The 13,643-nt window shown below is 45.8% G+C and overlaps 1 protein-coding gene across 1 annotated transcript in view; it reads right to left on the bottom strand.

The window, feature by feature from the left end:
- LOC111956582 (glypican-1) overlaps positions 1 to 13,643 on the bottom strand; it is a 123,225-nt gene that overhangs the window by 15,719 nt on the left and 93,863 nt on the right. Inside the window, exons 4-5 of the mRNA XM_023977074.2 lie at positions 8,885 to 9,112; positions 7,117 to 7,280 (exon numbers count right to left, since the gene is read on the bottom strand). Coding sequence (XP_023832842.1) covers positions 7,117 to 7,280; positions 8,885 to 9,112 — 392 coding nt within the window. The remainder of the gene's footprint in view (positions 1 to 7,116; positions 7,281 to 8,884; positions 9,113 to 13,643) is intronic.

The raw sequence follows: 13,643 nt of genomic DNA, 5'->3' as shown, positions 1-13,643 counted from the left end.
AATGAAATGGTCTGCAGGACCACGACAGAAGCCTCCTTCCTGTAACGGCCGGTCCTACCTCTCTTTTCTATAACTAAAACCTCTAATACCCCCGTCTTAAAACCGAAAGGAGGAGTATTGATCGAACCAAGGCGCAGCGAAGTTTGACACATATTTATTTAACGAAAACACGAACTTAACTAAACTAACAAAACAACAAAACAGTGGTAGACAGACCTATACGACGAACTTACATAAAACAACAAGAAACGCACGAATAGGAAAAATAGACTAACACAAACCGAACAAACCGTAACAGTTCCGTATGGTGCAAACAATTACAACGACACGCAGACAATCACCCACCACGAACACTGTGACAACGCCTACCTAAATATGACTCTTAATTAGAGGAACGCCAAACCTGCTCTAATTAAGAGCCATACCAGGCAACCCAAAAACACACACAGAAACAGATAACATAGACTGCCCACCCAAAACACATGCCTGACTAAACAATACAAAAACAACATAAAACAGGTCAGGACCGTTACAGACACCCTCTAAGGTGGAACGCGGGCCGGCACACGCACAAAGTCCAGGGGTCTGGGTGGCAGTTGACCCGGTGGTGGCTCCGGCTCTCTGGAACGTGCCCACATCACATACGTCACTCTAGCTCATTCTCTCCCTCTAAGCATGTCCCTACCCTCTTTTCCCGACACATCTTCTTAGTATATCACTAATAAGAGACAAGCACGGAGACAGAGAGATAAGAATCAAGACCAGAGGGATAGATAGAATATAGAGGTGATCAAGATAGAGAGGGAGATAATGATAGAGGGGACTTCCGGACTGAAAGGCAGCTCCGGACAGAGAGACAGCTCTGGACTGAGGGGCATTCTGGGTTAATAGCCGTCTGGTGCTGAAGGGCCACTCTCGACGCTCATGGCAGGCTGACGGCTCTCGACGCCATGGCTGGCTGACGGCTCTCGACGCTCATGGTGGCTGACGGCTCTTCGACGCTCATGGCAAGGACTGACGGCTCTCGACGCTCATGGGCAGGCTGACGGCTCTCCGACGCTTCATGGCAAGGCTGACGGCTCTCGACGCTTCATGGCAGGCTGACGGCTCTCGACGCTCATGGCAGGCTTGACGCTCTGGACGCTCATGGCTGGCTGACGGCTCTGGCTGCTTCATGGGCTTCTCTGACGGCTCTGGCTGCTCATGGCTCTCTGAGCGGTACTCTGAGCGCTCATGGCTCTCTGACGGCTCTGGCTGCTCATGGGCTCGCTGACGCTCTGGCTGCTCATGGCTCGCTTGACGGCTCTGGTGCTCATGTCGCTGGCGGCTCTGGCAGATCTGTCTGCTAGGCGCTCTGGCAGATCTGTTCTGGTTGGGGCTCTGGAGTCTGTTGTTGGCGGCTCTGGAACAGATCCTGTCTGGTTGGTCGGCTCTGGCAGATCTGTGTTGGCGGTTCTGGCAGTCCTGTTGGTTGGCGGCTCTGGCAGATCTGTCTGGTTGGCGGCTTGGAGATCTGCTTGACGGACGCTTAGCGGCTCCTGTCTGGCGGGCGGCTCTAGCGGCTCCTGTCTGGCGGACGGCTCTGTAGGCTCATGGGCAGAACGGGCGGCTTTGCAGGCTCATGGCAGACGGGCGGTTTGCAGGCTCATTGCAGACGGATGGCTTCAAGACGGCGCTGGGAGCGGATGGTCAGATGGCCTGGAGAGACGGATGGCTCCGAATGGCGCTGGTGAGACGATGGCTCGGGCGCTGGTGAGACGATGGCTCAGATGGGCGCTGGTGAGATTGACGGGATGGACGTCTGGCCGGATACTGCGCACTGTAGACCTGGTGCGTGGTGCCGGAACTGGAGCACCGGGCTAAGGATAAGCCCTTCCTACTAGTGCGGGGAGCAGGGACATGGGCACACTGCATTCTCAAAGCCCCTCTATACTGATGCGAGTACCCGGCTGGTGACCCGGGGCTGAGACAAGCACATCAGGATTAGTGTAGGGAGAAGTACAGTGTGTTCAGGGCTCTGGAGACGCACAGGTTGGCTTAGTGCGTGGTTGCCGGAACTGGAGCACCGGGCTAGATACACGCTACAGGGGGAGAGTCGTGGAGGAGGAACAGGGCTCAGGAGACGCACTGGTAGCCTAGTGCGTAGTGTAGGCACTGTAAGGTACTAGGCTGGGGCGGGGAGGTGGCACCGGAAATACCGGACCGTGCAGGCGTACTGGCTCTCTTGATGCACTTCCTCTAATGATACCTGACATTAATGGCACTGATGAACTAGGTTAGTTTCCTTATCTACTAATTATAATGGGATTGTTAACCTGCTATTGATATCGTACCAGGAGACAGTTCACTTTACATCCATAGACTGTTGATGATATTGATGTTGACAGCAGGCAGTGACTATCTATTGATTAGGAAACAGTCAATATGAATCAATGGGAATGCAGGGTTCTGGTGATGACATAAAATAGTGTTTGTTTCACATCCTGACTCTACAGCACGCCCCCGCGTCCCCCCTCCGCTCCTCCTTCACTCCTTTTCTCCTCCACTCGTTAGGCAAAAGAATGAGTCAGGCAATCACTGTTTGAATGAGAGAGAGAGACATTTTTTGCGGGGGGTGGAAAGACATATATGGAGCCCAAAGAAAAGGGTTGTAAATAATAAAGTTCCAGAAAGCAAACGGAGAGACGGGAGAGAGAACATGAAGACCTAGAGTCAGGGAGTAGACACAAAGGAAGAGACAGAATATTTGAAAGGAAGGAATTTTCCTTCATTTGAGTTAATATTATCATCCTGCACACATTCAATGAAGTGAGGGCTTTATAGCACGACTGCAGCCAGAGAAGCCTATTATCGTCACTGTCTGATGGAAAACTCTTATCTCCAAAACAGAAACTTTTCAGGAAATGGAGAAATATTTTCCCATTACAGAACATACAATTCTGAAGCTATTTTCAATACATTTTCTTGGTCCTAGAGTCTTGGAATATTCAGAGTACATGGAAGGGAGTCACTGCTTTCAATAAATGTTTTTAAAAAATGTAAACCGTCAAAGATGAGAGGTTTTCATCAGACAGCGACGCTATACTGTTAGCCTGACCCCAGATCTGTTTGTGCTGTCTTGTCAACTCCTTTTCATTCATTGTGTTATGAATTTTATGAATAAKGACTAAATGATGTATACATTTAACTTAACAATAACTATAACTAACAGAATTCTACCCTGTCTCTGTATAATGATGGAGAATGTTGTGTCCATAAGAGAAGAGGAACTGTGTCAGACAACTTGTGACCACTGTGAAACTGATAACAGGGAAGGAAGCCTAACCACCTAGGGAGGGGAGAAACCTTGGGCTTGTARKACATTGTATAACAGGTGGCAGGCAATGTATGAGTAGGAGAAGACTTGTGAACTATATTGTCTGAGAGGAGGAGGGACAGTTATGACGAAATGAGAGGTATATAAACCAATGTACAGGAAATGATAAGCAGAGCTCTCGTAAGTAAACCTGCTGACTATTGTAGACTGGCCTCTCTGTTTCATTTCAACAAGAACCTTACAAATTCTTAGTAACAGACCGAGTAGTTTAATTGAAGTTCAGTTTATGAACATTGAGAACATAATTCTCTTAACACTTTGTCATGCCAAACAATGAGGCAATGAGAGGGACACAAACAAATCTGGGTTCAGGCTAGCATACTGTAGCTCTGACATCCCAAACCATAGACAATAGGCTTAATGGAGTGAGCAAATCATCCATGCCCTGATTGCTTGAGGTTAATGCTCACAGTTTCCCTCCCTGTAATTCTGTGGATGCACACCAAGCAGAGAGACAGAGAGAGAGAGAGAGAGAGAGAGAGAGAGAGAGAGAGAGAGATGCTCGGCTGGCTAACCGACACAGACACAAACTACACAGTTCTCACCACGACCGTACACTAATTAGGTAACCTTTGGAGAATTGTGAATTAAGAGCAAATGTGTGTGTGTTGTGTGTGTGTGTGTGTGTGTGTGTGTGTGTGTGTGTGTGTGTGTGTGTGTGTGTGTGTGTGTGTGTGTGTGTGTGTGTGTTGTGTGTGTGTGTGTGTCGTGTGTGTGTGTGTGTGTGTGTGTGTGTGTGTGTGTGTGTGTGTGTGTGTGTGTGTGTGTGTGTGTGTGCGCGTGCCACGCCAATGACATTATCAGTACTACATGTAAACAGTACATTATTCAACCTTACCACTGTGACCCTGACTACACTACATCTCCATATACTGTACACATGTCAGAGAGGTCCTGGGAATAGGGTGGCCTCTCTCTTTCTCTCTCTCTCTCTCATTGTGTAATTAATGAAGATATATGAGTAGCCTCTTCCCCCTGCGTTAGCTGTACTAGACTCCAAGCCTCGTAGTGATATATGTGGCGCGTGCTGTGGCCTACTTCCTACTGTACTGTGCCATCAGGACAGAGAGCGTCCCTGAAAACTGGTGGTGATGTTGGAAGGTAGGGAATACCACAGGGAGGAGAGAGATCTACCTCTGAGCAAAAGCGTTTCTCTCTTTGTCTCTCTCTTCCTCAATCTCTCCCGTTCCTTTATCTGTGCACACACACACACACAGTAACGCACACTCACAGATTAACACACACACACATCTGCAGGCGGTTGGAAAGGAGAGGCACCATAAAGTACAGCCCTGGGCTCAGGCAATCAGCTCCTGCTACAGCAGTTAATGTCAACGCATCCGTGAGAAATGGCCCCCTCCACACACAAGACAAGAGTAAGGTTCAAATCAGAGCACTACTGCTGAGAAACATCCGCTCTGTAGGGTGTCAATTTTGAGTGTTAAAATCAGCGCACCAATGACATTTGTTGATATTACCGCAATAGCGAAAGATACAGTTCACACTCTCCTATTCTGAAATAAGGAAAGTGCAGGGTTATTAAAGTGATATTAGGCTTTTATAAACTGTTTGAGGTCATCTCTTTGCAACAGTCATGAGGAGGTATAGCCTACTAAAAGTGTGTTCACTACTATATAATTGTCCTCTCCATAAGGCAAGGTGAGGGTTAATAGTATTGTGCTGATGTGAAGGTTAGCGTGTTAGCGTGATGCATCTCTCTCAGCCTCAGTTTCTCTGTGTTTCCCTATAGAGGGGATAAGACACGCCGCCCACACAGAGGGACCTTCGGGTAACTCAATTAAGCGCACAACGTAGCATTGCCTAGCTGCAAGCATAAGGGAATAAAGCCTAGAATTACAGTGGCCACAGGTAGCGAAGCCTAGCGAAGCCTAGCAAAGCCTAGCGAAGCGAAGCCGCGAGCATAAGGGAATAAGGCCCAGAATTACCATGGCCACAGCTAGCGTAGTGTAGCCTAGCGTATCCGGGGGAATAAGGGAAAGCATGGCAGAAGTTAGCCTCGCCATGCCACGGGCATACTGTAAATGGGCATTAGAGTTATCATGGGCTTAAGGGAATAAGGCCAGGCATTAGCATGGCAACAGTTAGTGTAGCCTAGCCTAGCAGGGGAACAAGGAATAGTATTAGCATGGGCAGACAGCCAGACACGCTAAGCTGGCATTTCTATTTATGACGTATGCCCTGTGGATCCACTCTCCAGACCTGCCAGGCTGGACTACAGAGCACTGCCAGCCCGCAGGGTGTCAGGCTGATAAGCAGTTGTTAGCTATCTCACCCACACACACCTATTCTACCTATTCCCCTCCCTTCTCCTCCTCTCCCCCAGAGCTGCCTGATCTGATCCATATTTGCTGATTGTGGCCGTGTTGCTGCTGCTGAAGGACATTGAGCGATGTGTCCATTAAATGACATTGGCTGGGGAAAATGTGTAAGTAATTAGTGCGGCTTTTACAAATTACAAAATGTCATCCTTGCACTAATGCCAGGGCGCAGGGCAAGCGCTGCTATTCTCAATGAGGTCAGGGAGTATTCTGGCACGCATTAACACAGGCACACAGACACTACTCTTGGATACAGTGTGATTTGATGGCAGGGGAGGGGGGAGAGAAGGTGTACATCTCACAGTGATCTCTTGTCACAGCCAAGGTCAACATGTGTGTACATGAGTGTCCCTTTCACTCCGACTCTCTCGACGCTCCCTCCTCTGTTACCGTATCTCTTCCATTCACTCTTTCCTCTCTACCTCGTCTAAACCCTCTCTACCCGCTCTTTCTCGCTCCGTTTCCCTTTCTCCTAACCACACAATCCCAATTACAGTCTGATTGGAACTACAGGGAGGAGAGAGAGGGGGGGGGGGGCGTACCCATATCCCAGCATGCCATCTGGCATTCTGCTCAGCCCGCTGCCTCCCTGGCTGGTCCAATCAGACTCGAAACTCCACATAATGCATAAATCTCCCCTTTCTCCTCCTCACCTTCCTCTCTCCTCCATTCCTATACTCTCCACTCATCCTCTACTACCTTCCCTTCCTCTGCCTCATGTAGCTCCATTGACATTGTCCAGAGCTGTGACTCACTCTCTCCCTTCTCTCCTGTACACACTGTATGTGTGAACGACCTAGTGTTCTGCTCTTAGATTTCTCCCTCCTCTGATGCGCTGTAACTCTATCAGAGATTAATTGGCCAGTAATGAGACGCACAGCCCTATTTATAGGCTGTTAATGGGCCCCGTGACTGAGTGTGTTTACCACACACTGTTCTAGAGAAGCAGTAGAGAGCCGCCAGAGAACTACTGTACACAGTGTGACGCACAGCGCTACAAAGGTCTGGAGCCACAGACAACATGACAAGACAAAATAAATGCCGGATGCTGTAGGATTCGTGGAGGATTTGAGCCGTCCATTTAGCTGCTTGTAGTGTGGGGGGTTTTGTTTACATTAGAAGAAGAGGCACCGGGGACTCTTCTCTCATGCCGTAGCATTAGTTTGGTAGAACGTTTCTCAAAACGTATCTCAAAGCTCCAGATACTTGGTGTATAAAGTGCCAGATTGATGTACAGTAGGTTTAATTGACAGGATGAGAGAGAGAGAGAGAGAGAGAGAGAGAGAGAGAGAGAGAGAGAGANGAGAGAGAGAGAGAGAGAGAGAGAGAGAGAGAGAGAGAGAGAGAGAGAGAGAGAGAGACACTGACAAACATAAGAGGGAGAAAGATAGTCTGTCTTACCTGTGACACCTTGCGAACCACCTCCCCGCTTATCACCAGTCCCTGGACAAAGGAGCGTGCCGCCACAAATGTACGTGTCACCTTCAACTTGAGGTTGCGGGGGGTGTCACCAAAGGGTCGCAGCGTCTCCGACTGCTTGGACACACACTCCAGGTAGTCATCACCTACAATCAAAATAACTTTATTAGTTAAACACCCTTCATACATCCCTCATAATGATAGCTAAAGCAATATAACAACCTCACATAGTTAAGAATAAAAGTTGAAAGCAAACAAGATGAAAATCATGACAATATTTACCAGGGTTGAGGTAATTCAATTTCAACGCAAGAGTTTGTGGGGCGAAAAATAGAGAGTGAACAAATGTGAACGGTGACGAAGGCCAGTGATAGACGCCAGCCTGGCATGTTCATACAATGTGGCATTGTCTGGATGGATGGCTGTATATTTGCATCTCATAAGAGAGAGTCACACCTTCGCCGTGGCAACCTCGGGAAAGAGACGTCCCCACGGAAGTCCTTGGGGTCATTGGCGCTAGGAGACGTGTGATGACTGATGAAAACTCAAACAAATTAAATTCATGTTACCGTGTGAATTAAATTGTCGTGTTGGGTTTGTTTCAAGAGCCTATAAAGAGCTGCATATKTTAATATGTCTTATTGAATTGTGTTTTCTGGTTGATGTGTGACTGGAATTGAAATGGTATGTTGGGTTGACTGGTTGTCAGGCACATTCCTGTTGTTTGGTCATAACACTCAAATTGAGTTGATTAGATTAGAATCTGCCTGGTGTTTTGCTGTCTTTTGTTTTCACTAGCAAAGTGTTAAGAAATGTTAATTCACGTTGGGTTCCCACTTGAGTTATTTGAAATTTGGTTTAAAGAGCCGTGAATTGGCTCATACTTTGAGAACTTGCTACTAAGCTCCTGTGTATGTCAGACGCGCATCGTTTGTTTTTGTCTTAGAGTATGTTCTGAACTGAAGACACGTGTAACCACGTTAAGTCGGCAGGTAGCCTAGTGGTTCGAGCGTTAGGCAGGTAACCGAAAGGTTGCTAGATCGAATCCCCGAGGTGACAAGTTAAAAATCGTGTCATTCTGCCCCTGAACAAGGCAGTTAACCCACTGTTCCTAGGCCTTCGTTGAAAAKAATAATTTGTTCTTAACTGACTTGTTAAATAAAAGTCTTAGCCTATTGGTGATAGTCATTTATTCTGAATAGTTTTTCATGTATCAGGTATTTCATGTACACTGTAATTGTTTGAGTGTCAATTATTTTGTGACTAATACATTCTATTAGTAAACCCATTCCTCCTTTCACAGAGTAATTATTTGATTGGCTATATGCCTATAATTTGATAGTTGTTAAATTAACTACACTGCACACATAGCACATGCTTGGTTACCAACTTAACATCCCTGAGCTGCTTGCCCCAATAAATTCGTGCTGAAACATTGGTCGCCAGGATTAGCTATTTGTACCCAGCCTCTTAATAATTGCATAACGGTGCAAGACAGACACATGTTCATTATAGACATACTGAGTCACTGATGCAATTATTCGCTATCTTGCTAGATCCTCCAGAGACGCATAGTGCCGGTTGCATTTATTCACATAACATTGGAGTCAGATTGATGAAATCATTTTATTATTATTCTACTTAATATTTGGATGAGTTGGGAAAAAAGCAGCATTTATTTTCAATGGAGATTGTAAAAGTGAAATATTTCAAAGATCATATTTAAGTTCAATGCGTAATGTTTACGTACCTATGAGGTATTGTCCGTTGGCTCCCTTGAACAGCCTCTCCAGCAGGCGGGCCCAGAACTCGTTGAGCGCCTCCTCTATGTTGATGTTGGAACCGCGGTAGTACCGTCTCAGCTCCGTGTACAGGTCAGAGAACACGCGGGTGTTCTGGGTGTACAGGAAACCTAGCACCGGGGGGTAGGACTCTTGCAGGAGAACCTCCGAACTGTTCAGCAGCTCCAGGAGGTAATCTGGAATGTGACAGGAAACAGGAAGTGTAAAACAGGAAGTCCAATCTGGTGGGATTACATTTACAGTTTAGCAACTAACAATTATCCAGAGCAACTAGGAATAGGTGCCTTGCTCAAGGGCACATTGATAGATTTTTGACCTAGTCATCTTGGGGATTCAAACCAGAAACATTTTGGTTACTGGCCCAATGCTCTAAACAATTAGGCCAGTGGTTCTCAACCTTGGTCATGGGGACACAAAGGGGGCACATTTTAGTTTTGCCCTAGCACTACACACCTGATTCAAATCATCAAAGCCTTTTGATGAGTTGATCATTTGAATCAGCAGTGTAGTGCTAGGGTAAAACTAAAATGTGCCCCCTTTGTGTCCCCAGGACCAGGATTGAGAACCAGTGAACTAGGCTACTAGCCGTCCTAGTAGGAGGATTTAGATAGGCAGTCTATGTTCTCTTCAGACTTCACTTTCAGGCAGTGGTATTGCTTTACTTTGTTGTGCATAGCTTTAGTGGTTCTTAGCTGAGCTGTTGATCGATGTTTTCCTCGTTCTTCTTCTGTTTTCTCTCTCACCCTCTTTACATGACACAGTCTCTTCACAGGGGGTTTGGAAGCAAAGTAAATGCAAAAATGAAAGGGTATAATTTCCCTTTTATGTGTTTTTTTTCAGAATCCCCCTTGCGACAAACAACAGTAGGACATAGGTCAGTCTCAAAGAGCGGTGTTGCCTATGATACAGCTCCCTGCCGTTTAGTGTAGTTTAGCTGTGAGGACTGGGGCTCTGCACCGACTTCTCAGAAACTTTACACCATTTCTCTCTCTGTGTCTCATGGCTTTGTACTGCGTATGAAAGATGCCACAGAGATGAACCCGGAGAGGAAGTGTTTAAATGTATTCTCAGGATAAGGATAGGATGTGCTGTGGAAGATACTCTTGCCAAACACATAAAACACAATGAGTGGGATACAGAGACAGCAGAGAAAACACAGTCAGAGGCATACAGCATAAACTGGCACCAACAGACACAGGCACATGCAGGCCTGCAGAGACACACACAAACAAAAGCAGAGAGCAACATCAACAGCAGACAAACCCAGTCCTGCTGGAATGGGACTCTCCAATCTGTCAGTACCATGGCTCTGACCAAAAGCACCCTACACAATAACAGGCTGCGACTGCACTGTTCAAGAATACATTTTCATTGCATCGTCTTTAATGCGTGTCCATTTGTCTGACTGTGTCGTTTTCTTTGAAGGCGTTCTTATCTCCTCCGGCCCGCCATACACCCCAGATGGGGAGCAGCTGAGGAGAGGAATCACTGAGCCTCTATGAAACCCCCAAGTATGGGTTAGAGAACTCCCTTTGCTCAACAGTATTGTCTCTCTCTGTGTGTCTCTCTCGCTGTCTTACTCTCTCCCTCTCTCTATTATATATGCAGTTGAAGTCGGAAGTTTACATACACCTTAGCCAAATACATTTAAACTACATTTTTCACAATTCTTGACATTTACTCCGAGTAAAAATCCCCTGTCAGTTAGGATCACCACTTTATTTTAAGAATGTGAAATGTCAGAATAATAGTAGAGAGAATGATTTATTTCAGCTTTTATTTCTTTCATCACATTCTCAGTGGGTCAGAAGTGTACATGCACTCAATTAGTATTTGGTAGCATTGCCTTTAAATTGTTTAACTTGGGTCAAACGTTTCGGGTAGCCTTCCATAAGCTTCCCACAATAAGTTGGTGAATTTTGGCTCATTCCTCCTGACAGAGCTGGTGTAACTGAGTCAGGTTTGTAAGCCTCCTTGTTCGCACACATTTTTTCAGTTCTGCCCACAAATGTTCTATAGGATTGAGGTCAGGGCTTTGTGATGGCCACTCCAATACCTTGACTTTGTTGTCCTTAAGCCATTTTGCCACAACTTTGGAAGTGTGCTTGGGGTCATTGTCCATTTGGAAGACCCATTTGTGACCAAGCTTTAACTTCCTGACTGATGTCTTGAGATGTTGCTTCAATATATCCACATAATTTTCCTCTCATGATGCCTATGAAGTGCACCAGTCCTCTGCAGCAAAGCACCACAAACATGATGCTGCCACCCTGTGCTTCACGGTTTGGAGGTGTTCTTTGGCTTGCAAGCCTCACCCTTTTTCCTCCAACAATAACAATGGTCATTATGGCCAAACAGTTCTATTTTTGTTTCATCAGACCATAGGACATTTCTCCAAAAATTACAATTTTTGTCCACATGTGCAGTTGCAAACCGTAGTCTGTTTTTTTGGGGCGGTTTTGGAGATGTGGCTTCTTGCTTTCTGAGCGCCTTTCAGGTTATGTCGATATAGGACTCACTTTATGTGGATATAGATACTTTTGTACCTGTTTCCTCCAGCATCTTCACATGGTCCTTTGCGTGTTGTTCTGGGATTGATTTGCACTTTTCGCAGCAAGGTAGTTCATCCTTTGGAGACAGAACACGTCTCCTTCCTGAGCAGTATGACGGCTGTGTGGTCCCATGGTGTTTATACTTGCATACTATTTTTTGTACAGATGAATGTGGTACCTTAGGCGTTTGGAATTGCTCCCAAGGATGAACAGACTTGTGGAGTCTACTATTTTCTTTCTGAGGTGTTGGCTCATTTCTTTTGATTTTCCCATGATGTAAGCAAAAGAGGCATTGAGATTTGAAGGTAGGCCTCGAAATACATCCGCAGGTACATCTCAATTGATTCAAATGATGTTATAGTAGCCTATCAGAAGCTTCTAAAGCCATGACATAATTTTCTGGAATTTTCAAGCTGTTTAAAGGCACAGTCAACTTAGTGATGTAAACTTCTGACCCTCTGGAATTGTGATACAGTGAATTATAAGTGAAATAATCTGTCTGTAAACAATTGTTGGAAAATTACTTGTGTTATCGCACAAAGCATATGTCCCACCGACTTGCCAAAACTATAGTTTGTTAACAAGAAATTTGTGGAGTGGTTGAAAAACGAGTTTTAATGACTCCAACATAAGTGTATGTAAACTTCCGACTTCAACTGTATATATGTATTGTTGTCTTGTGCCTAACAGTGTTTTGCTTGTTTGTGTTGCTACCATTTTGTTTTGCTGTCATGTTTGTGTTGCTACCTATGTTGTGTTGTTGTCTTTTGTTGTGATGTGCGTTTTGTTCAACATTTTAATTTGAATCCCAGGCCTCATCCTCACGAGGCTCTTCTGCCTCTTTTAAAAATGTATTTAACCTTTATTTAACCAGGTATGCAAGTTGGAACAAGTTCTCAATTACAACTGCGACCTGGCCAAGATAAAGCAAAGCAGTTCAACATTACAACAACACAGAGTTACACATGGAGTAAACAAACATACAGTCAATAATACAGTAGAAAAACAAGTCTATATACAATGTGTGCAAATGAGGTGAGATAAGGGAGTTAAGGCAATAATAGGCCATGGTGGCGAAGTAAATAAAATATAGAAATTAAACACTGGAATGGTAGATGTGCAGTAGATGAATGTGCAAAGTAGAAATACTGGGGTGCAAAGGGCAGATAAATAAATAAATACAGTAGGGGATGAGGTAGTTGGATGGGCTATTTACAGATGGGCTATGTACAGGTGCAGTGATCTGTGAGCTGCTCTGACAGCTTATGCTTAGCTAGTGAGGGAGATATAAGTCTCCAGTTTCAGTGATTGTTGTAGTTATTTCCAGTCATTGGCAGCAGAGAACTGGAAGGAGAGGCGGCCAAAGGAGGAATTGGCTTTGGGGGTGACCAGTGAGATATACCTGCTGGAGCGCGTGCTACGGGTGGGTGCTGCTATGGTGATCAGCGAACTGAGATAAGGTGGGGTTTACCTAGCAGGGTCTTGTAGATGACCTGGAGCCAGTGGGTATGGCGACGAGTATGAAGCGAGGGCCAGCCAACGAGAGCGTACAGGTCGCAGGGGTGGGTAGTATATGGGGCTTTGGTGACAAAACGGATGGCACTGTGATAGACTGCATCCAATTTGTTGAGTAGAGTGTTGCAGGCTATTTTGTAAATGACATCGCGAAGTCGAAGGATCGGTAGGATGGTCAGTTTTACGAGGGTATGTTTGGCAGCATGAGTGAAGGATGCTTTGTTGCGAAATAGGAAGCCAATTCTAGATTACATTTTTACACAGTTTACAGTCTAACCAGGCACCTAGGTATTTGTAGTTGTCCACATATTCTAAGTCAGAACCGTCCAGAGTAGTGATGGACGGGCGGGCAGGTACGGGCAGCGATCGGTTGAAGAGCATGCATTTAGTTTTACTTGTATTTAAGAGCCGTCACAGACAGGCAATTGCGGCAGACAACCACACCGGGTTCCACTCCTATCAGCTAAAAACAAGACGAAGCAGCTCCAGTGGGCACAGGAAGACCAACACCGGACAATTGAGGAGTGGAAAAACATTGCCTCACCTATAGTAATGTTTTGTTCTCTCTCTCACTCACTCCCTCACTCACTCACTCACTCACTCACTCACCCACTCACCCACTCACTCACTCACTCACTCA

The sequence above is a fragment of the Salvelinus sp. IW2-2015 genome, linkage group LG32, assembly GCF_002910315.2.
Source record: "Salvelinus sp. IW2-2015 linkage group LG32, ASM291031v2, whole genome shotgun sequence".
NCBI classification, from domain to species: Eukaryota; Metazoa; Chordata; class Actinopteri; order Salmoniformes; family Salmonidae; genus Salvelinus; species Salvelinus sp. IW2-2015.
This window is presented reverse-complemented; position numbering and strand designations above follow the sequence as displayed.